This window comes from Trachemys scripta, chromosome 1, assembly GCF_013100865.1.
Source record: "Trachemys scripta elegans isolate TJP31775 chromosome 1, CAS_Tse_1.0, whole genome shotgun sequence".
Lineage (NCBI taxonomy): Eukaryota > Metazoa > Chordata > Testudines > Emydidae > Trachemys > Trachemys scripta.
The window spans coordinates 143434350-143457229 of record NC_048298.1 but is presented as its reverse complement, the minus strand read 5'-3'; the positions used below and the strand labels follow the sequence as shown (position 1 = coordinate 143457229).

The 22880-nt window shown below is 43.8% G+C and overlaps 1 protein-coding gene across 1 annotated transcript in view; it reads right to left on the bottom strand.

Annotated features, from left to right (window-relative positions):
- POLQ (DNA polymerase theta) overlaps positions 1–22880 on the bottom strand; it is a 138089-nt gene that overhangs the window by 16928 nt on the left and 98281 nt on the right. The window contains 8 exon segments of the mRNA XM_034788349.1: positions 1681–1834; positions 3696–3820; positions 5427–5538; positions 6325–6509; positions 7091–7209; positions 11089–11218; positions 14948–15122; positions 17659–17796. Of these exon segments, the coding sequence (XP_034644240.1) occupies positions 1681–1834; positions 3696–3820; positions 5427–5538; positions 6325–6509; positions 7091–7209; positions 11089–11218; positions 14948–15122; positions 17659–17796 (1138 nt within the window).

Here is a 22880-nt window from a genome sequence, read left to right as displayed (position 1 = left end):
CCCCCCCCCCCCCCCCCCCCCCCCCCCCCCCCCGCCTGACTGCTCCCCAGGACCGCTGCCCCCATTCAACCACCCCTGTTCCCCGCCCTCTGACCCCCCCCACCCCCAACCACACCACCGCCCCCTGACCACAATCCCAAACTCCCCTGCTCCCTGACCACGCTGCCTGGAGCACCAGTGGCGGGCGGTGCTACAGCCATGCCGTTGCCACCACGCAGCACAGAGACCGAGTCAGGCCGGTCTCTGCAGCTGCGCTACCCCAGAAGCTTGCAGCCCGCCGCCCAGAGCATTGCACCGGCGGCGCAGTGAGCTGAGGCTGCGGGGGAGAGGGAACAGCAGGGGAGGGGTCGGGGGGTAGCCTCCCAGGCCAAGAGCTCAGGGGATGGGCAGGAGGGTCCTGTGGGCCGGATGCGGCCCGCGGACCATAGTTTGCCCACCTCTGACCTAAAAAGACTATTATAAAACACACACCCCCCCTCCGGTGGGATAGCCATGTGATAAATTGCATAGAGCTTGCACTGTTGACCACTTCACCTGTCTCTTGCCCACTAGTTCGCTTCTTCTGGGACAACTTCTAACATTTCAAATCTCTGAGAAACTTCCATCATCACCATTTAAAAAAAAAAAAATCTTTTACAAATGTTTCTCTTCTTTCCCTCCTAAAATTACACTTTCCAGAAGGGCATGATGGATAACATTCAGTCCTGCACCAGTGACAAATTTATAATCCATGAGCCATCAGGATGCTTCTTATTACTGGAAGACTGGAAATTCCCTCCATGCAGACATACACTTTTGAACGGTCTGTCATTTATTTATAGCCCTGGCACATCACAAGTTATCAAACCTTCTAATCTTGGCATTATGGGGCAAAGAAAAGCTACTTGACTAATTTTAGAACCTTCTTAAGATTAGTTATTAATTTGCTCTCTCTCCAAGGCCTGTAAATTGGACTCTCAGGATTAGGACAATCTCACTACATAGGTGGAGGGCTATGAAATACAGAACCAATTAAAATTGTTATGACCCTAATGTAATATGTCTAAAACATATGGGTGTATGTTTTGTGCCACAAAGGTTTTAATGGCACTCATATGGGAATGAGCTGCATAATTCGATTGAAACTGCTAATTCATAAGTAGTGTGACCAGCCCAAATTGATGTTGACAAAAGCTTTGTACCATATCTTTATATCCTAAATAAAAACAAACTTCAGACTGAAATCTAATGGGAACTACATTCTTTGGCCAACCTGTTGTTACAATTGGTGTTTTCTCACTGCCTTTGAAGACGGAGCATCTGCACTTCCCCCCCCCCTCTTTTTAAACAAATCAGTAGTAACATCATGGAATTGAGCACAATTGAACTCCCGTTTTCCTAGTCCAATGATCCAAATTTCTGATATGCCTCCTGAACCATTCAGGTAATTAGGGTTTTCAGATCAGAGTATTTCCTTCTCATTCACAAGCTGAGCAGACGTTCCTCCTTAGGACTTGCCCGCCCGCCCACCCAACGCAACCAGACAGACCAGTCCGGTATGAGAAAATAAACTTTTACTCCCCACCACTTGCCCAAATCCCCCAGCTATAGCAGGCTTTTTTTAATCTTTATTTTATTTTTAAGCTTCTTTTATCAGCTTTGGACTTTTGACATCAAATATAAAGAAGAATGATGGCGTACCTGCCCTGTTGCTCTGGAATGAGCTCTCCAGATGTCCATGGGACTTCACTGCCGAGGGGAATGCTTCAAGGCGCCTCTGAATGTTCACAGTGGCTGTTTTGACAATGTCAGCAGCAGAACCCTGAACTGCTGTGTTCACAGCCTGGCGCTCTGCCTGAGGATTACAAAGATATCAGCTCTGAAAACTCACCCCATGGTATAAACCCCGTATGTTACCACTTTGTAACAAATCTATGGTGACATACAAATAGACACCACAAATAGACACACAGTTTCATGAAACTAGCATGGGGAAAAGAAGTCAGAGTTTCTTACACAAACCACAGGCCTCTAGTCACTAGAGAAGAATTTTCAAATACTTGAAATTATTAGTACTAAGGCTGATAAGCCTTTATCAGCCACCAGCCATTACGGGGAGACCACCACACTTGTGGAGATCTGATTTCGTCCAGCAGAGGACAATCACACAACTAGTTGGATGCATTATGGGATGCTTGTGCTTTCTTGCAAAGTATCAAGTATAGGATACTACCAGAAGCAAGATGCTTGACTTCACAGATCAGAGGTCTGATCTACTGTGGCAAATCCTGCCAGTCAGAACATTACAACCTGTTCAAAAACCAAAACAAGCTACATTACTATGGTTATGGGGCAGGTTTTTCACATAAAAGAAAGCTCTCTCTACTAATGCGCTCCTCAAACAAGAAAATTCTCTTCACAGGTGGTTCTTTCTTCCCCTCCTAATTGAAATTCATGAAGGAAAATTAAAGGAAGCTGAAATTAAAATATCTTACAAGGGTCTTAAATATAATTTTTAAAAAGTAAAAATTGAACAGAAGTTGCCTCTCTTCACAATCTAATCAAGTAGCACCTATAAGATCTAGCAACTTTTAAATTAACCAAATAGTCTTTTTTTTTTTTGGGGGGGGGGGGGGATAAAATAAATAAATAAATAAATATTAAAAAAAACAACTTCTTGTATCAATTTTGAAAGTCTGCTGTTTCGCCATGCATTTATTTGGTATCTGGATTTCCACTGAGTCCTAATTATAACATTGAGCCTCCTACTGAGAAGTATAACGCTGTGTCAGGAAAATGGCTGCTCTCCCACTGAGTCAACTCACTATTAGGGAAATAGCAAAACAGTGACAGATATTTTTAAGTCACCTTGCAAAACATTTTCTATACATAGTCTCATATTTCATAAACATTCAGCTGTCTAGTCACTGTGGTTTTCCTTTAAAGGGCCCCCTTTTTAACTAGCAAAAGTGTAGAATTTGAAATATCTTTTTGATGAAATCCAGACAATATGCAATTCATGAGGACTGTTGGGTGGGACTTGTTTATCCCAAAGAGTTAAACATTGCTCTACTTCTTTAAGTTGTGCCCATTTAAATCAATAAATAACTCACTGCAACTCCTAGGTGAGGGTCATCAAGTGAGGTTATATGACGATTTCTGCACACCAAGCTGCAGTAGATTTACTTCAGAGTATGAGCAAAAAGCTCTAAAAAGGTAATTAAGAAAACACTGAACTAATGGAATCGAGTAACATGCATGCCCTGAATGAACTTGGTAAAGCCACATTGATGGTGCGATGAAAGAAGACATTTTTAAAGTGTTCAAAAATATTTGACTGATAAATCTTTTTAGATGACATGTTCTTTGGGGGCAGAGACAGCACATTCCTCCATATTTAGAAAGCTCCAAGCACTGTATAGGCACTATTATAAATAATTGTATTATTATTATTATTATTATATAATCTACTATTATAAATAATAATAATCTTGGAGAAGGGTCTCTCTTGGAGTTCAACCTCAGGCCAAATGCTCCCAGCTGAACCCCCAAGGAACGTTAGTATACCTATCTAAATGCCCATTTGTTTTTGTAATGGGCAAGTCCATAACCAAATAACCATCCTTTACACTGATGACTACTTCAGAGTGAGGAAGTAACTGTGGTCCAGTACAGCTGCAATTTCTACTGTTCAGAAAGAACGATTCTCAACATACATGAGCTTTGCTGTAAGGGTTTGGATCTTTGATAGCTGGCAGGTATCTGCGCCTCCCCAGGATGGTCTGCACAAAACCATCCCTGCTGCATTTCTTCACCGTCTCCCTCAGGAATTTTTGAATCCCTGGGAAAGGAAACAAAAGAAAAAACGTCCCATCATTCCACACTACTGCCAGAGTTCCATCACTCCCTCACTATATTGTGATCTTTATGCTAGAACATCTGGTATTTCATGTTTACTCCATACTTTGTTTTTGCACTAAGGCACTGACACTAGCTTTGGAATCCCAAATATCACATCACTAATATGTGGAGAAGAGGAAGTCCTTACACTTCTCATTCCCCCTGAGAGATAGGGGAAGCGAGTGAGGGATCTTTCTTTCAGGTGTATATTCAGCTCTCCTGGGTTAGTTTATGATGATTGGGAGGAGAATGAGGTTGTAGCTAGCTGTGCACAACTGTAATCCAAGTGGTAGGATGTCAATGTTATACCACTGCTATTTATTCTTTATTCTGGGAAATCAGGACTCATGGTGGCACTGAAGGGTCATATATCAGGAGGGGAATAAATTGAAAGAAAGAGAATCAGAGCCCTTGATGCCCCGTACAGTGTGACTTCAGATCTTCAGAAGAAAAAGAACTCATCCAACTGCAAGGAAAGGAGAGAATGTGTCTTGGGCAGTGAAAAGAAACTCCAAGTAAGGGTGTGCTGTCCGTTGGGGATCAGAGTTGTACTGAAGTGGACAAAGATTTACATTTTTTTAAAACCCCTCCAGTTTTAGGATTTCAGAAAGATTCTTTTAAGGACTTAAAAAAACCGGAAAATGTTAAAAACAACATGATATACTAAAGGAGAAAAGTACGCAAAATAGAGGCAGAATTACTTGATATATTATATGTGTAATTTAGTATGTTGAATCGGTATTACATGTAAGTGTTCTGTATTATGAAATGTTATGAGATATTGTTTTCTTTGTATATTATAGTGGGAGTCATATTCTAATGGACCTCAGTCAAGATGGGAGACAATCCAAAAGTTATCAGCGATAACCTTAAAACAGACCCAGTGCGGGAGCACTGACTCTTCACTTCATTATTTTCCAGCTCAGCTCCAAGTTCTCCTATTAAAGCTTGCTGTGACTCATCCCACTTGACCTCTGCTCATTTTCTGAATGCTACTCCCCTGTTCAGACAGTTCTTCCAAGGAAACCTGAGATGCTCCTTAAAAGTATGATATCTTTATATAAAGTGTGTGGGAGCTACTCTGAGCAGCCAGATAAAAATGGCAGGGCTAGAAGCAAAGCTGTTTAAGATGTGATGAAAGCTGAAGGCAATGTGGAAAAGATCATTCAACATGGAAGATGACTAGTTGTGTTTACAAATGACAAATCGAATCCTTAGATCCAGAAATATTACATATCCTTAAAGCTGCATGTTCTAATAAGGAACTTATTCTAAGTTGGGAGCTTTAAAAATCAACCTTCCAGGGTTGACTTATTGACAGTCAAAACAACAAAATCGTTAAAGTAATGCGGCATTTAATTTACAGGACATAGTTTAAAAAAGCAGGGGCACAGAGTATATGTGGAAGCAGAGACTGCATTGTTTTCTGTACACATACAAGCCTGAGAAACTTTTTCTTTAGGCATAGAAGGAGTTACAAGTTGAACCAGTCCCAGGAGTGGAAGGGAATTTGGGGGAAGAGAGTCAGGACCACAAACTTACTTTACCTGGGTATCTGGATTTGAAGGATTCGATGTAGCAGGCAGCATCATTTTCCTCAATACCCATCTGTTCTCCTAAAGATTTAGCTCCCATTCCATAGATGATTCCATAGCAAATCTGTCAGAGAAAAGACAGCAGGATCACAAGTACATGGTTAGCGATTCAGAGAGCAGAATTAACACAAAAGTTAAACTGTGGAAAAGAGTAAATCCCAATATGATTTTAGGATTTCAGTCTGGATCCTGTTGCTTTAGGGATATCATAACTCTGCATTCATGGAGAAATGACATTTATCACACACTTCAAGGACACCATTTTGAGCGTGAATCTTCTGAGGTACATAAGATTTACTGAGACAGATCAGACCACTTGTCCATCCAGTCCAGTATCCTACCTTTAGAAGAGGCAAGTAACTGATGCACCATAAGATTCAACTTCCCTTCACCTATTTTCCAAGTAATCCACTTAAGAGTAATGGGGGTGGGAAAAAAGACTAGAAAATCTTCAGAATTTGCAGCTATTAGCTTAAGCTCTGATGTGTTCATGCCAACAGTATACAATACTGGTCTCAAATCCCAATGTATTTTGATGACTGCAGAAAATTATGAACCCAATCTCCCTCTTCCCATCTTCTTGGAGATAGTTTTCTTTGATAGAACAATCAAAACCTCCTGACAGGGTGCTTAAAAATATTCTGGATAGAGGCCACATGGCAACTATTTTATCTCCTGGGGGGGAGTGGGGGTGGAGAAACTATTACATTCCCTCATTTTATAATTTAATAGCCAACGGTTTTTGAAGAGGCAGAGAGCTCCTTTACTTCAATAATAACCTTTGATCAAGTCCTTTCTACTCATTAAGTTGCTATGTCTGATGGAGTTAAGAAATTTTACCAAAGACTACCTGCTTGGCTTGTTGCCTTATCTCATCTCCAACAGCTTCAGCATCAATCATCTTCCATTCAGCTGCAATGCTCTTGAAGACATCAGCTCCACTGTTCAAGACCTCAATGAGCCGGCGGTCCCGAGACAAGTGAGCAAGGATCCTCAGCTCGAGTTGGGAGTAATCAGCAGCCAAGATTAAACCTCCTGCAGCCAACAAACCGAATGAATCCAAACAATAACCTTCCATAAATTAACACTCAGATATCAGGTCCCAGTCCATCACTTAAGAAATTACAAACCAGATCCTCATTTACACAGAAGCAAAGAAAATGCAACACACTGCCAAATCAGATTTCTCCACTCACTCACACTGGTAGCTTTAGATTAGTGCAAATACAGGGCTGCCCGAGGACAAAGGCAGTGGAGACTCATTTGGCAAAGCAGATTACTGCGCACAAAACTACACCTACTGCCCCAGTTCTGAACAGCTTTTCACCAGTATGATGCTCTAGTAGCTTCTCTTTCTCATGCCTCTGCCTCCCATTGCAGATACTTTTAGCTGATTTGAGGCTGGGTGAGAACTCATTTGTGCTATCCTGTCCCAACCTCTGTCAGTGAATAGCTTCAGGGCTTGCCTCTGCTGCTGCTCAGAGTTTTGCCAATCAGCCTGCCCAAAAAGATGTACATATCATCATTTCCTCCCTTCACTACTAGAAGTAGATTTTCATTAGCTATGTGCTTAACTCAGTGAAAAGATACAAGACAGTGCAATACCAAATAATTACCTGGAAAAGGAACAAAAGCATGCCTCATGCTAACAGAAAATGGCATCCCTCTTTCTTTGGTTCCTTCATCAGCCAGAACCTTGAGGCCACAAGGCAAGGTACTGCACCGCTTTCTACCTCTGTGGAGACAAAACATTGTTTACTCAACTGATTTTTACAGTCCCTATTGCTGCATCAACTGTGGTTACAAAGACTTTTAAAATCAGACTAACCATTGCAAAAAACAACAAACAGTCATAATAACTTTGTATTGTTCCTTGGAGGTCTGACTCTGGCAGACTGTGACACTGGCAGACCAGGTGCCAGCTCATGCCATAGTCACTGGGCCTCACTAAACACAATGGGAGCAACCTGAATATTTTGTGATTGTTAGTGATAGATTGTTGCTGTACACCAAGTCCAGCTTGCCTGGGTGGCAAGATAGACTGGAATGCCAATGGGGACTGTCTGTTGATTCCGTAGTAAGACTGTTATAGTGCTTTAGGAGTTCACATTGTTACTGAGTTGATGAAATCTAATTATAGAATATATAACCAGCTTGGGGTCTCTGCCCTCCTCCTTGACAGTCTGCCCTGAGGTTGGAACGTATGATCATGAGCCACTCCAGACAGTGTGACAACTAGATTATTAATATTTTGTGATTTGTGTCAAGCTCTGGATGGATAGAAATTCAAACTTAATTCAACAAGCACAGAAAGAGCATTCTAAAACATTTAATAAGAAACTTAAAACAACCTTAATATGTGCTGGATACATCAATTCTCAAAGAGTTTATTAAAACATGTTTTACATTTAAAACTGATTTATTAAACAAACGAGGTATTATCTGTAACTAGTGAATTGAACTGATTGTTTCTGGTCACGATGTGCTTCACGATTTACATTTAGTAGATCTCATCCTCGTTTTTATTTACAGCATGGAAAAGGTAAACAAGCTTTCCTGCTTTTTCTCCTCCCAATCCATTTCTAATTTTGAATAAAGTGTAATCCCAAAGAGATTACCTAGGTTCCAGGGGCTCTGTCTGCTGGCAGCTCAGGGAGAGGCACACTGTCCCTGGTAGGGAGGGGGAGCCTAGGCAGACTCAGTCCGTTCGGCAACAAATCGGGAGTAAAATGCCCCTCCCAGGGAGCTCAGGAGAGGGGAGAAGGCAGTTTGGAGCCAGTCAGGGAATGTGCAGGACTGGTTGTGGGGAGCTGGTGAGTCCCAGACCTGCATGCAGGGTTTTCCCTGAGAACTGGCCTCTGGGGACCTGAAAGCAAGATCCTTCAAGCTTGGCCCTTTCCCTTTCCAAGGGGACTCCCAGTTTGTAGAGCTTTGTTGGGAAAACTTCCCCCAGCCAGGTTGAGTTAGCTCTCCAGCTCTCTAGGTGAGATCAGTCACCATATGGCCAGCTCTACTCTGGCTGTTAGTCCAAGGCTACTGCCTGCTGTGAGTGTATCTGAGTGCTGGGGTGGAAGACTGAAGCTTGAATTTTAGTATAGTTTTGTAATCTGCACCTTGAGCCCTGTACCCCTTTGTTGAGGGGAAATCCTGGAAGCAGCCCGACTCCTGCATGAAGAGGACACCTGCCAGCAGTGATCATCAGCCCCTCTGCAGTGACTGAGGAGTCCAGAGCCATCTCTGAACCCGAAGATTGGTCATGGAGTTATGAGTCACCATCTTTCAGATAGCTAGTCAGGGAAATTGTTTGGGAGACCCCTTAACTCCCTGAACAGTGTCCTCAAGCCAAAGGGCAAGGGTTTGGGGGCTTTTATTATCTGCTGCCCTCGTAAATCTGCAGAGGGACTTACCACCTTATCCCACTTGAGAGTCTCTTGGGCTCTACAGAACCCAGTCAATCAAACTGCTAACTGCTGCACAGAAGATATCGTTGTCATGGGTCATCAAGGGCCCCTACAAAGTTCATGTATCAACAGGACACTAATTTTATGTTTGTGATATCAGGTCACATGACTGGGGAAATTCATGGGTATTATCAGCATGGGCACCGGTGACCCTGAGAATAATGTTTTACCCTGTTGTTTTATTTATTTCCTGTTTAATATAATTAATGTGTTAAATATATTGTATGTCTTTGTTATTTCTTGGAAATCTAGCAAGTGATTAGAATTTTCTTCCCAAGCTGCCCTGCTGACCCTGCCAGGAAGGAGCAAAGACTGTGGAGGCACTGCCAAAGAAATTCATATGGGAAGAAAAGGAAGTTACACCCCACGGAGTGGGTGGTGGGATCCAGAAGAACCCAGGCCTGTCCATCAAAACCTGTAGGGAGATTGGCGCTAAAGGGTGCAACTGGGTGGAAAGGGGGTACTACCGAAGTAATCATTGAAATGAACTACGTGAATCAACTGAAAAGAAAAATATTCTCTCTGCACCTGCAAAAGAAGCTACTGCTGTCAAAAGCTGGTTTTAGCACTTCCACAGACTCTGGTGCCACCTGCTTAGCCAGCAACTTCCACCAGTTCAGTGGTTTGGCTTTCTTTAAAACTTGGCAGCAAATATGTATTGCCTAATTTTTTTTTTAATTAATTTAAATCATTTTAATAGATTATAGTAAGTTTAGGCCTTCGCATACGTGTCATAATTTCAAATTTGATTTTTAAATAGGTTTATTTTAAAAAAATAAACCTATATTTAATATAAAATGAATTGAAAAAAAATGATTTAAATAAAAATCTTAATTTTAAAAAATTGATTATTATTCACCCTGATGCCCAAGCTCAGATGAGTCTGTGGGGTGATAAATGGTTGGTAACACAGGGGACTGCACCTGGGTCCTGGTCAAGGAGTGGGAAAGTTGCAAAATTCCACCCTGAAGCAGGTAAGGATTAAAGGCCCAAGATGTGAGGTTAGTGCATTCAAAGAAACCAAAAAGCTAGCTCTGTAACCGTGACAACCTCCTTCAAATTTGAACCTTCTCCCACCCACTACCCTCAGGCTCAGAACACACATTCCCCCCCAACCTAACTCCCTGTAGGCTCACTCCTACCCAACACCCATCACAACACACTCAGAAATGTGCACACACACACTTGTACGCAGTGTTATAGCCATGTTGGCCCCAAGACATTAGAGAGACAAGGTGGGTGAGGTAATAGCTTTTATTGGCCCAACTTCTCCAGTAAAAGATATTACCTCACCGACCTTGTCACACATGCTTGTTATTGGGGCTACAAAAGCAGGAGCAGAAGCAGCAGGGACCATATGCAGGAAACACTGTTTTTCCTTTGTAATGCGGAACAAAAACAGCCCAAAGAAGTCTATTCTCTGCTTTTCCTCTGCAGAGAAGCCAAAAGTCCCACGGTGGCAGCCTCTGGGGGCTTGAGTTGCTCCGGTCCACCTGAAGCCCATCAGTGGCAGAAGGTGGCACTGCATCCAGCTGTGTATCACCACACTACATAGTAATGACATTGTTAGAACCTAGTGACCAGCCATTCATGCAAGGCTCCCCTATTCAGGGGCTCTGAAAGGACTTCTGAGTCCTTAGTTTCCAAGTAAAAGACTCTAGCAATCAGTTTAGCAGAGTGAAAAAAATCTCCCCTTAAGATTAAAGTCAAATTCCTTAGCCTGGGAAGAGCTAGACAAAATTAAGAGAGGAAAGACTCCACCCACTTTTTATCAAATTCTTGTTAGTTTCCTTACTTTCCTTTCTGGTTTCTCTCTTCTTTCGAGCAGAGACTACAGGAAATGAAGAAGATTCAGAAGGTCACGGAAAGAAATTTTTAAAGACAGATGGAGAAGGTAGGAGTGGCTAGTGGGGGGGTACAGAGAAAATCTCTTCAGCGAAAATTCCCCAGTTAAGCCTCTGAATCAGGGATTTGCCATCATCTCATTTAGCTACATCAGAGCTGTCTAATAAGGACACTTTAAAGGACCAGGTTAGGAGCCAAGAGTTAGGAGAATTACCGCCAGCTGGTCAGTAGGCAATTACCAGAAAATGACAAGGCAATCAAGTTAACAGAAATAGCACAAGTGGAATCGCTACTGGCCACATTCCTACCTGCCCCCAGGAAAAGTAGCACCACACCCTCGTGCTTGGGACGGTGGGCTCTCTCCAACCACGGTTGGCATTTCAATCTCAAAGTCTTTTGGCACATTCTGGATATTAGGTTCCATGAAGCTTATGCGACCTAAAATGAAATAAGACCAAGAAGAAAATAAGGACCAAGGAAGAAACTGTTAAATGCAAGCATAACATAAAACATAAAACATAACATATCATATAACATATATAACACCACACACCACAACACAACACAACACACAAACATATTTCTGTGCAGAGCAGAAAACAAAGGAAATCCATGTGTCAAAATCACTGCTTTCTGAACTATAAACTATAAAGGACCAAGTCTCGGCCCGACAAATTTCTTGGATCAGCACCTGAGCAAGGAAAGCTGCGCAGGACGCCTGCGCCCTAGTCGAGTGAGCCGTCACTATCACTGGTGGGGGCACCTTCGACAGCTCATAACAGTAGCGGATGCAGGCCATGATCCACAATGATATTCTTTGGGCACACGCTGGGCAACCCTTCATCCTATTTGCAACAGCAACGAACGACTGCATTGACTTACAGAACTGTTTCATTCTATCTATGTAGAAGGCCAGGGCCCGTCTGACGTCCACGGTATGCAACCTGCATTCCTCATCCATTGCGTGAGACTTTGGACAAAGGACCGGCAGGTATATGTCTTGACCAGCTTGGACCTGGGAGACGACCTTGGACAGAAAGGCCGGCTGCAGACGCAGTTGGATCGTGCAAAGTGGTTCCAATGTGAGCGCCCTGATTTTGGACACCCCACAGGCCGAAGTTTTAGCAACTAAGAAGACGACCTTCCAGGAGAGAAGCAGGAGGGAGTGGGAAGCAAGGGGCTCAAAGTGGGGGACCAGTGAGCCTTGACAGCACAAGATTCAGGTCCCACGGGGGAACCACATCCCGGACATCCAGGTAAAGGCTCTCCAGGCCTTTCAGGAACCACGCTGTCATGTGGTGGGCAAAGACCAACCTGCCTTGAATGCCAAAATGGCCACCAGGTGCACCTTGACCGAACACAGTGACTTTTGAGGATTTAAAAAAGGTCACAAACACACAGAAAGATGTACCTGACAGTGTCCTTGCAGGGTGACAGCCCATCCTTACCTGATCAGTTATATTTCAATAGTTCAGCCCAAACCCTACATAACAAATGCACTGATCAGAGACCCCTGCAACACAGAGGCAAAATCAGCCAAGCTAAGGATGTAGTGTAAAAGGCTTATCTTTGAAGCTCTTGAACATCATTGAGCTGGGGGAGGAGTGGTCCTGGCTGGACAACTTTTCAGCCAGTACAGACTGCTGTTAACATACAGTGAATCAAAACCTTTGTGTTTTTAAAATTACTTAGCTTGTTAAGTTAGATATTAGCCTGCGTTTTACCCTTTTATATCTTTTGTAGCCAATCCTGACTTTTATGCATCATTACTTGTAATCACTTAAAATCTAACTTCCTGTAGTTAATAAACTTATCTTATTGTTTTATCTTAGCCATTGTGTTTGGTTGAAGTGTGTGGGAAACTCCATTTGGGATAACAAGGCATATCATTTTCCTTTGATGAAATAATAGACTTTCTATGAGCTTGCATTGTTCAGTAGTGTGCTGAACAGTACAAGATGCATATTTCTGGGGGAAGTCTGGGCGGGAATCCTTTGTCCCTCTCTGGGTTCCCACTCCTCCTTCTAAATGGAAAAGCACCAGGTTAAAGATGGATTCCAGCTCAGGTGACATGATCACATGTCACTGTAAGACTTCATTACCCACTTGCCAGCACACACGTATACAGAGCCATCTTCAGACAATTGTCCTGGTTAATGGGATCGATCAATATTCCAAACCACCATTAATGGCCCACACTTTGCATAATTACAATAGGACCTCAGAGTTATATTTCATATTTCTAGTTTCAGATACAAGAATGATACATTCATACAAATAGGATGAACACAATCAATAGATTTTTTTTCTTCTTCAAGTGCTTGCTCGTGTCTATTCCATGTTAGATGGACTCACAAGCAGTGTCCCTGGAGGTGGGCTCAGAGTTCACAGTCGTGCTGCTTGCAACACTGCTCTGCCAAAGCTGGTGTCATCCCGGGCCTGCTGGGTGATAGCGTAGTGGGACACAAAGATATGGATTGAAGACCAGGTGGCAGTTCTGCAAATACCTTGAATTGGTACCTGTGCGATGAAGGCTGCTGAAGAAGTTTGCACTCTGGTGGAATAGGCAGTCACGATAGACCCGTTGGGCCGAGGTAATCACTACCAAGAAGGCGATCTTCCACAAGAGGAGCAGCAAGGAGCAGGATGCCAATGGCTCAAAGGGGGGACCCGTGAGCTGAGAGAGAACCAGATTTAAGTCCCATAGAGGGACTGGGTCACAGACTTGAGGGTAAGGGCCTCTCCAAGCCTTTCAGAAACCTGAGCATCATTTTGTGAGAGAAGACCGATTTGCCCTGGATCAGAAGATGGAAGACTGAGATAGATGCCAAGTGCACCTTAATTGATGAAAGGGCCAGACCTTGGAGTTTGAGGTGAAGCAGGTAGTCCCAGATGGATTGCAGCGAAGACCTGGAGGGGGAAACTCCCCGGCCTGAGGCCCAACAGGGAAAACGTTTTCACTTGGCCAGGTAGGTTGCCCTGGTGGAGGGCTTCCTGCTACCCAGCAGGATACACTGGATCTGCGCCAAGCATGCCCATTCCTCTGCATTCAGCCACACAGAAGCCATGCTGTCAGATGAAAGGACATTAGGTTCGGGTGGATCAGATGGCCCTGATTCTGCGAGAATAAGTCCGACCGGAGCGGGAGTTCCAGCAGGGCTGCTATGGAGAGATCCATAAGTGTGCCAAACCAATGATGGCGTGGCCATGCCGGAGTCACTATGATGATTCTCACCTTGTCTCTCTTGACCTTCAAGAGGACCTTGTGCACCAGGGGTATTGGTGGAAAAGCGTATAGAAGCACCCCCGTCCATGGAAGCAGAAAGGCATTGGACAATGAGCCTTTGGCAAGACCGCAAATTGAGCAAAACTGTTGACACTTCCAGTTCAGTCTGTATACAAACAGGATGCCTGGGGAGTCCACCACCTCTGGAAGATCACGTTTACCAGCTCTTGAGTGGAATGACCACTTGTGGAGAGAAGGACCTACTCAGGAGATCCATATTATATATGTTATATTTATGGCATTACTATATAAACTCAGTCAGGACTACATCCACCCATAAGAAAAGGAAAAAGCAAGTACATAACCACATGCAACAAAGAATGTCAGCTCATCCATGATAGTCAAAGATGATATTTAATAAAACCAAACAGTTCTGTGGGTAAAGTGCAACATCTGGGAGTCAACATTCATGACTTCTCTTCCCAGCTCTGCCATTCACTCTGTGGGACCTTAGATAATTGACATCCCTGCTTTGTGCCTCAATTTCCATACCTGTAAAGTTGGGATAATACTCTAGGGAAGGAGGATGGCTAATTTAATTAACGTTTTTGAAGTAGCTTGAGATCCTCATATGGAAGGTGCCCCAGAAATGTTTTAAACACTGAAGACCCCACTAAATGCTGCAACTATCTGTGGGGATACACCAGAAACTTATATGTTCACACACTCACAACATTCTAGTAATACTGCTGGAAGAGTGTAAAGCTACACAGGATTTTAAAGACTCTAATCTTAATACAAATTAGCACTCTTCTGTATTTAAAACAGTCGTCATTAGTTTGGTTGGAAAGTTAGATATTGAACATACTGAGCTCTTCCTCTTCACCCACAGAGGTTGCCACACTCTGTGATCAGAAAAGATTTCATAAACATCTTACTACCTGTAGCAGTGTGAGTCTGAGATATAGGATAGATCCTCTCCATCCCCAGTGCAGGATTCAAACGTTTCTCCCTCTGCAGTGGAAACACCACTTTGGTCATTGCATTGGTGATCCTCCTCCATTCTAGAATCAGGCCCGGTAATGGGTGTAAGGCCTTTAATTTTTCCAAAACATCCTACAAAGGTAACAGCAGGATATTAGATGTCTTACAAGTTCTACAAAAAGAGTTTCTTCAGTTCTGCAGAGAAGATAAATCCTAATCTACAGGGAGTGATATACTTACAGTAGTCTTCAATTTTTCTAGTCACATCTCAATATTATGTGAGCATTAGCTCCGCTTACATTTGCTGTATGGGCAGCAAGAATGCCATGATACATAGCTGCTGTAATAACATGCAGCCAGAGAAACAATTATTAGAATTATCTTGTGTCTTGAGTCCTAAATAAAGTTTTTAGAGTCTGCTTCATGCATCTGAAGTAGTGGGTTTTTTACCCACGAAAGCTTATGCCCAAATAAATCTGTTAGTCTTTAAGGTGCCACCGGACTCCTTGTTGTTTTTGTGGATACAGACTAACATGGCTACCCCCGATACTTGCTTCATCAAATAAGCCACATGAAATTATCACTTGCACGATCCCTGTGTTGTCTCCTCTCTCCCAGCATGAACTCTCCTCCTTCCTGATCTTACACCATTGTGCCTTTTCTATCTATACATTAGGAGTGCCCAAACAAGGACCTTGATCACACTCGTCCTGGGACAAAGTGGACCACTAACAATTAAAACCTTGCAGTTGAAGTCAAACAGCAATTTCTACTTATGGATCAAGGTAGGTACAAGCAAAAGCAAAAAAGGTGGCATAATAATAATGCACATTTATATACGAGTACAGCCCCTGAGCTCCTAGCAGTTCCGTACAGCACTCAGCACCATAAAAGTTAGTCAACCCATGTTGTGTATTCTCACTTAATTTCTGCCCTTCACCCCTTTGTTGCCTCTGCTGTGCCACACCTGTGCTGAACATCAAGCAAAATCTACTAACATCCTCATCTCCTCACTGCTGGAAGGTTTCCTGGGATCCGTATTTGCTTGTCAACACACTTATCACATTGGAGCAAAGGGATATTGGGAGAACAACACAAATTAATGAGTCCTGAAAATAAGGAACACAAAAATCTGCTAATATGTTTTGTCCAATAAAAGCAGTAATTAGCTCCAGGCAATCAGGATGAGCACTGTGTTCCACAACAGTTAACAACTGACAGTCCTGTTGTTGGTCTTAGATCTTATACGTGCTACCAATATATTAAATTTCAAAACCCCAACAAGTTTGTGCTTCTGAAAGTTAATTCTGTGAAGCACAGAACACAGGAATGGTCACAGGGAAAATTCATCAGCTATGGTCTGCCACACAGGAACTTGTATGAGACACCAAAGCAAATCTCCTCCATTTACACTTAAACCATATTTTTTCTATGTATCTACTTCGGTATTTATACTGCATTTATTACCATTGTATCTGAGCGCCTTTCAATAAGACGAACAACTGACTCGTTGATGGAGATTCTCCAACCGTTAGCCCTATACATTTAACCTGGGATCTAAACCTCAATCTGTGCTATTTCTGGCTTACAGTAAATGCTGCTGTCAGGGCTGGATCCCCACTTTGAACTTCAGGGTGCAAATGCGGGGGCCTGCATGAAACTTCTAAGCTTAACTACCAGCTTAGCTCTGGTTCCGCTGCCACCATTCCCTCCCTGGGAAGTCTTGAGAAATCTTTCACCAATTCCCTGGTGAATACAGATCCAACCCCCTTGGATCTAAAACAAGGAAAAATCAATCAGGTTCTTAAAAAGAAGGCTTTTAATTAAAGAAAAAGGTAAAAATCATCTCTGTAAAATCAGTATGGAAATTAACCTTACAGGGTAATCAAACTTAAAGAGCTCAGAGGACTCCACTCTAGTCTTAGGTTCAAAGTACAGCAAACAAAGATAAACACTCTAGTAAAAGGTACATTTACAAGTTGAGAAAACAAAGGAAAACTAACACGCCTTGCCTGGCTATTTACTTACAAGTTTGAAATAGGAGAGACTTGTTTAGAAAGATGTGGAGAACCTGGATTGATGTCTGGTCCCTCTCAGTCCGGAGAGCAAACGCACTCCCAAACAAAGAACACAAACAAAAGCCTTCTCCCCCCCAAGATTTGAAAGTATCTTGTCCCCTTATTGGTCCTTTAGGTCAGATGCCAGCCAGGTTACCTGAGCTTCTTAACCCTTTACAGGGAAAAGGATTTTGGAGTCTCTGGCCAGGAGGGATTTTATAGTACTGTACACAGGACAGCTGTTACCCTTCCCTTTATAGTTATGACAGCTGCACACCATATTTAGCTCGAACTTAAATGCATCCAAATCTGCTGTTTTAGAGTTATGTCCTTGCTTACACCTTGTCTCTTCCTAAGGCACAGCTGTAACTGAAGGAAGAAGAGTGGCACTTGGTTAAAACTCTGTTGATGTAGAAGGCAGAACAGGATCCAGCCCACATCCCAAGAGCTGAATAGGTTCTCTAGTGCTAACAGAAGCAGAAGGTAGGAATAATTTATTTTCATCAGAGTCAGCATATCTGACTCTCATACATACAGGGAGCAGATCTGTGAAGTAACAAGGAATTCTTTTGATAGTCATTTTTCAGATGAGAACTAGGCTTCAACTGTACCTTGGTCGTACTGAACTGCTTGCCCAACCTGACCCTGTTTCCATTAGCAGTAGCTCTTCTGGTATAACCCAGAGTTTTCTTGTTCCCTTGTATTTTCATGTCTCCATTTGGTGGCAACTTCAGCTCCAAAAACAAGACCTAAAAGAGGCCAGCATTTCAGTAAGTATCTATATTTTCATTCCAGAAGAAAACAGTAAATGACTCTGAGCATTAAAATAGCCTATAGTCTAACCAAAGCACAGCACTAATGCTCCAGGTAATTAAAAAGCTGATTAAAGAACTGTGTTACCCTCAGCTGTTCCTCCTTATTTTAATTAACTACAAAATGTAGTCTAAAATCTCATTTTCTAATCCTGAAAGTTTGGGAGCTCTGTTTCTAGATAAGGTAATTGACTGCTATAAAGCGATGTTACATGCATCCTTGCTTCTTAATGGCCGGCTGTAATGAAAATAAAAGTTAAGATGTCAAATGAGATGGAAAGGCCTCAGGAGGAGATGGCGGGGGGGTGGGAGGAGTGGGAGAAAGGAAGGGGAAAAGAAAAAATGTTAGCAAAGAAGAGACTGCAGAACAAAATGCACTGAAGGATGTGGTGGCAACTACCATTTACAGAATAGCTTCAAATAGTTTGAATATTGAGTTTTTCTACCAAAAATTTCCATCAGTTAAAAAACTAGCCATGATGAAGTAATTATTTTTCATTAGCTACCCAGGCATTATGGTAACAGAATGATAAATAGTAATACTAATAATACACAATTCTTGTCCTAAATTGTTGTGTAATATTTTGCACTATTTAACAGCTGCTGCATTTCATTCTGGAGCTGGCAGGCATGAATGGAAGTAATTTTCACACACATTTGTATAGCATAAAGGTTTTACTGGCATGAGATTAGAATGATCGTATTTCTGGGTTTAGTTTTTATTTGTTTGTGTCTCCTTCTGAAGCATCAGAGATGGCCATGGCTGGAGATGGGACACAGAGTGGGGTGGGCCAAACCAGTGATCTGATGTGGTACAGAGAATTTTCTCTCAGATCTTTGGCTGGGTGATTCTTGCTCACATGCTCAGGCTCTACCTGATTGCCATATGTTGGTCAGGAAGGAATTTTCCCTCTGGGTCAGACTGGCAGTGACCTTGGGAGGTTTCCCCTTTCTTCTGCAGTGTGGGTGTGGGTCATTTGCCAGGATCGCCTTGGGTATCTCTCAACCAATTCCCTACTTGCAGGGACCTCAGACATTGGTGCACCTCAGTTCCTCCTGTTTTCTGCCTGTGACACAAAATAGCTGAGTCTCCTGAGGGCTGTAATATTTTTGTCTAAGTCCAGTTTTTGGGTTTAGTGTACAGGTGGCTGGTTGGTGATGGTGGCCTGTGAAATACATGAGGGTCAGACCAGAAGATATGATGATCCCTTCTAGCCTTAAACTATGACTCGAGTGGTGACGCCACAACAGAATTATATGGATCATCTCAAATGAGTGCTAAAGCTTTGCATCAAATCATTATCATTCTGTACATACTACATTTCACAGTAGTATGAATAAAATTAATTTTATTTCTTAGCTCTGATTGGTCACAAAATATTGGACTTTACGTTAATCACTAGTTCAGGACTGGTTTCAGACCAGTATTATTCTGTGGGCAAATTCCATATTTGCAGGAAAGAAAGAAATATTTTTGTTGCATTTTTTTAAATGGCAGCTGTTTGAAACTTCTTAAAGGTTTGCAATGTTAAAATTAGTCCTGGTCGAAAGGAGATGGCAAGGTAATTCCAATTTATTGCTGTAATCAGCACACACAGCACATGTAGAAAGCATCCATTTGGATGAAAAGTATTATATATATGCAAATTTATCAATAACTTATTTCCTTGAGTCTTTTTGGAAGGATTCATTTGTATGAATGAGTTTACAGGTTCTGACAAGCTTAACGCATTTGTTTCAAAACTTTTTAAATTTCCATTTGTTTGTGCCTGAAATGTCGAGGGCAGGAGTAACTGGTCAACACAAATCCGTTCATATACCAGTCAGACCATGCGATGTCACAGCTCATGCATACAAACATCAATGTGTCTTTAAATCAGGCAATATTAATGAAGTAATGAAGTAGCTCTAGGACTTGTCTACATGGGGAAGCTACTGCAAAATAAGGTATATTGTGACTTTAAAGTGCAATAGCTATTCCACACTAGCTCCCCACGTGGACAGTCTTATTCTGCACTAGGGCCTGGTCTACACTAGGCGTTTATGTCGAAGTTAGCGCCGTTACATCGAATTAACCCTGCACCCGTCCACACCGCGAAGGTATTTAGTTCGACATAGAGGTCTCTTTAATTCGACTTCTGTACTCCTCCCCGACGAGGGGAGTAGCGCTAAATTCGACATGGCCATGTCGAATTAGGCTAGGTGTGGATGGAAATCGACGCTAATAGCTCCAGGAGCTATCCCACAGTGCACCACTCTGTTGACGCTCTGGACAGCAGTAAGAGCTCGGATGTTCTGAACTGCCACACAGGAAAAGCCCCGGGAAAATTTGAATTTGAATTCCTTTTCCTGTCTGGCCAGTTTGAATCTCATTTCCTGTCTGGACATCGTGGCGAGCTCAGCAGCACTGGCAACGATGCAGAGCTCTCCAGCACTGATGGCAGTGCAATCTCAGAATAGAAAGAGGGCCCCAGCATGGACTGATCGGGAAGTCTTGGATCTCATCGCTGTGTGGGGCGATGAGTCCGTGCTTTCCGAGCTGCGATCCAAAAGACGGAATGCAAAGATCTATGAGAAGATCTCTAAAGACATGGCAGAGAGAGGATACAGCCGGGATGTAACGCAGTGCCGCGTGAAAATCAAGGAGCTGAGGCAAGGCTACCAGAAGACCAAAGAGGCAAACGGACGCTCCGGATCCCATCCCCAGACATCCCGTTTCTACGAGGCACTGCATTCCATCCTCGGTGCGGCCGCCACCACTACCCCACCACTGACTGTGGACTCTGAGGATGGGATAGTGTCCACGGCCGGATCCTCGGACATGTTAGCGGACGGGGAAGATGAGGAAGGAGATGAGGAGGACGAGGCAGTCGACAGCGCTCACAACGCTGATTTCCCCGACAGCCAGGATCTCTTCATCACCCTTACAGAGATCCCCTACCAACCCTCCCCAGCCGTTACCCCGGACACAGAATCTGGTGAAGGATCATCCAGTAAGTGTTGTAAACATCTAAACATTTATTTGTAACAGAACATGATTATTAACAATTTAAAAAATGGGTTTCTCATGATTAGTTTGATTAACTTAACGGTTCAGTCATGGGCAGTGCAACTATTTGAAAAAAATCTAGCAATGTCCGGTTTTGCATGATTGTCCTGCCCAAGCCGCTCTACTGTTTAGTCCCTGCTACTGCAGCTACAGTAAGATGCGGTCTATATGTCCGGGGATGGAGCAGAAATCCTCCTGGGACATCTCAAGGAAGCTCTCCTGCAGGTAATTTGAAATCCGCTGCATTAGGTTCTTGGGGAGAGCGGCCTTATTGGGTCCTCCGTAGTAGGACACGTTGCCGCGCCACGAGACTAGCAAGTACTCCGGAATCATTGCTTGGCACAGCATGGCGGCATACGGCCCTGGTCTTTGAAGGCTTTCCCGGAGCATTCTCTGTCTGTCGCTCTCAGAGATCCTCATGAGGGTGATGTCGCTCATGATGACCTGCTTTGAATGAGGTAGGGGAATGTTAGTGTTGGGACTGCTTTACCGTTCCTTTACAGAACTGTAACCGCTGGTTTGCAGCCACGCGGTGGAGGCGGGAGAGGGTCAGCCGAAAGGGATCGTTCCCGGGGACAGCCGCGAGGGTGTGGGACAGGAGCAGACTTCCTGCTTGCCGGATTGCTGGCAGCAGGGACCGACATTGATTTCAATGTGAAATGAGGCCATTGCTAATATTAAAGTTTTAAGCTGCCACGAATCTACGGCTTACCATGTCTGCGTGCAAGAGCAATTCCGTTGTCCTGACAGGGTTCTCAAAAGTGCTCTGCAAAACCCCAGACACTGAATGCGAAGGCCGAGAATTCGACCTTGTGCTGAGTGCGCATGTGATAGGTGCTGTGCATGGTCCTGTTCACAGAGAAAGACTATGTTCTTTGTTCACAACTACATTTATCTTTCTGAGGAATTCACTCCCTTTTTCCCATTCCCACAGCCCCATCTGCGACTGTCTCACAACCTAGCCTGTCATCACACTCCCAGAGGCTAGGGAGGATTAGGCATAAGAAGAAGAGGACACGGGAGGACATGTTCTCAGAGCTTATAGCCTGCTCCCGAGCCCAGGCAGCACAGCAGACCCAGTGGCGGGAGAACTTGTCCCAAATGCACCAAGCCAACATGGATCGGGAGGAGAGGTGGCGTCAGGAAGACCAGCAGGCGACTCAAACCCTGCTTGGACTACTGAGGGAGCAAACGGACACGCTCCGGCGCCTTGTGGATGTTCTGCAGGAACGGAGGCAGGAGGACAGAGCCCCGCTGCAGTCCATCTCTAACCACCCTCCCCCGCCACCAAGTCCCATACTCCCTTCACCCAAAGTGCACAGAAGGAGAGGCGGCAGAGTCCCTGCTAACTCTCACTCCACCCCTGCAGAGAGCTCGAGCAGCAGAAGGCTCTCATTCCCCAAAGTTTGACAAGTTCTTTCCTTCCCGCCTGACACAAGCCCCCGTCCAAGTTTCACTTCCCAGTCCCATGTGTAGTTGATAATAAAAAATATGTTTCTGTTAACTACTGTTTCCATCATGTTCTTTTGGAGGGGGGGGGAAAGGGGGTTGGTAATTGGACAGGACAGTCACCTTTGGCAGGGTACATAGTCGGGGGCAGGCACAGCAGCAGGGCACATACATAGTGCAGTGATGCAGTGACTACTTACCCTGGTTAGTCTGGGAGGTTCTTTTCATGTTATGTGGTGGGGGGTGGGTTGCTCTGTGACTTTGTGTCAGGGGAGGGCAGTTAGAGATCTTAAGCGGCGGTCCTTAGGCAGGATCACAGAGCCACACAGCAGGGGATCTGTAACCGTCCCCCCCCTGCCACAAACTCACATAGACCCCCCATACACACAGTCCGTATCAGGAGGGGTGACAGGCTCCGTTGAAAGAACCATCCCACCGCAGCGGAGCCTGTCAGTCCTTGAGTTTAGAAGCTGCATTCGCGCGACTACACTACACCCGCTCCGCACCACAGTCTGCGTCCCAG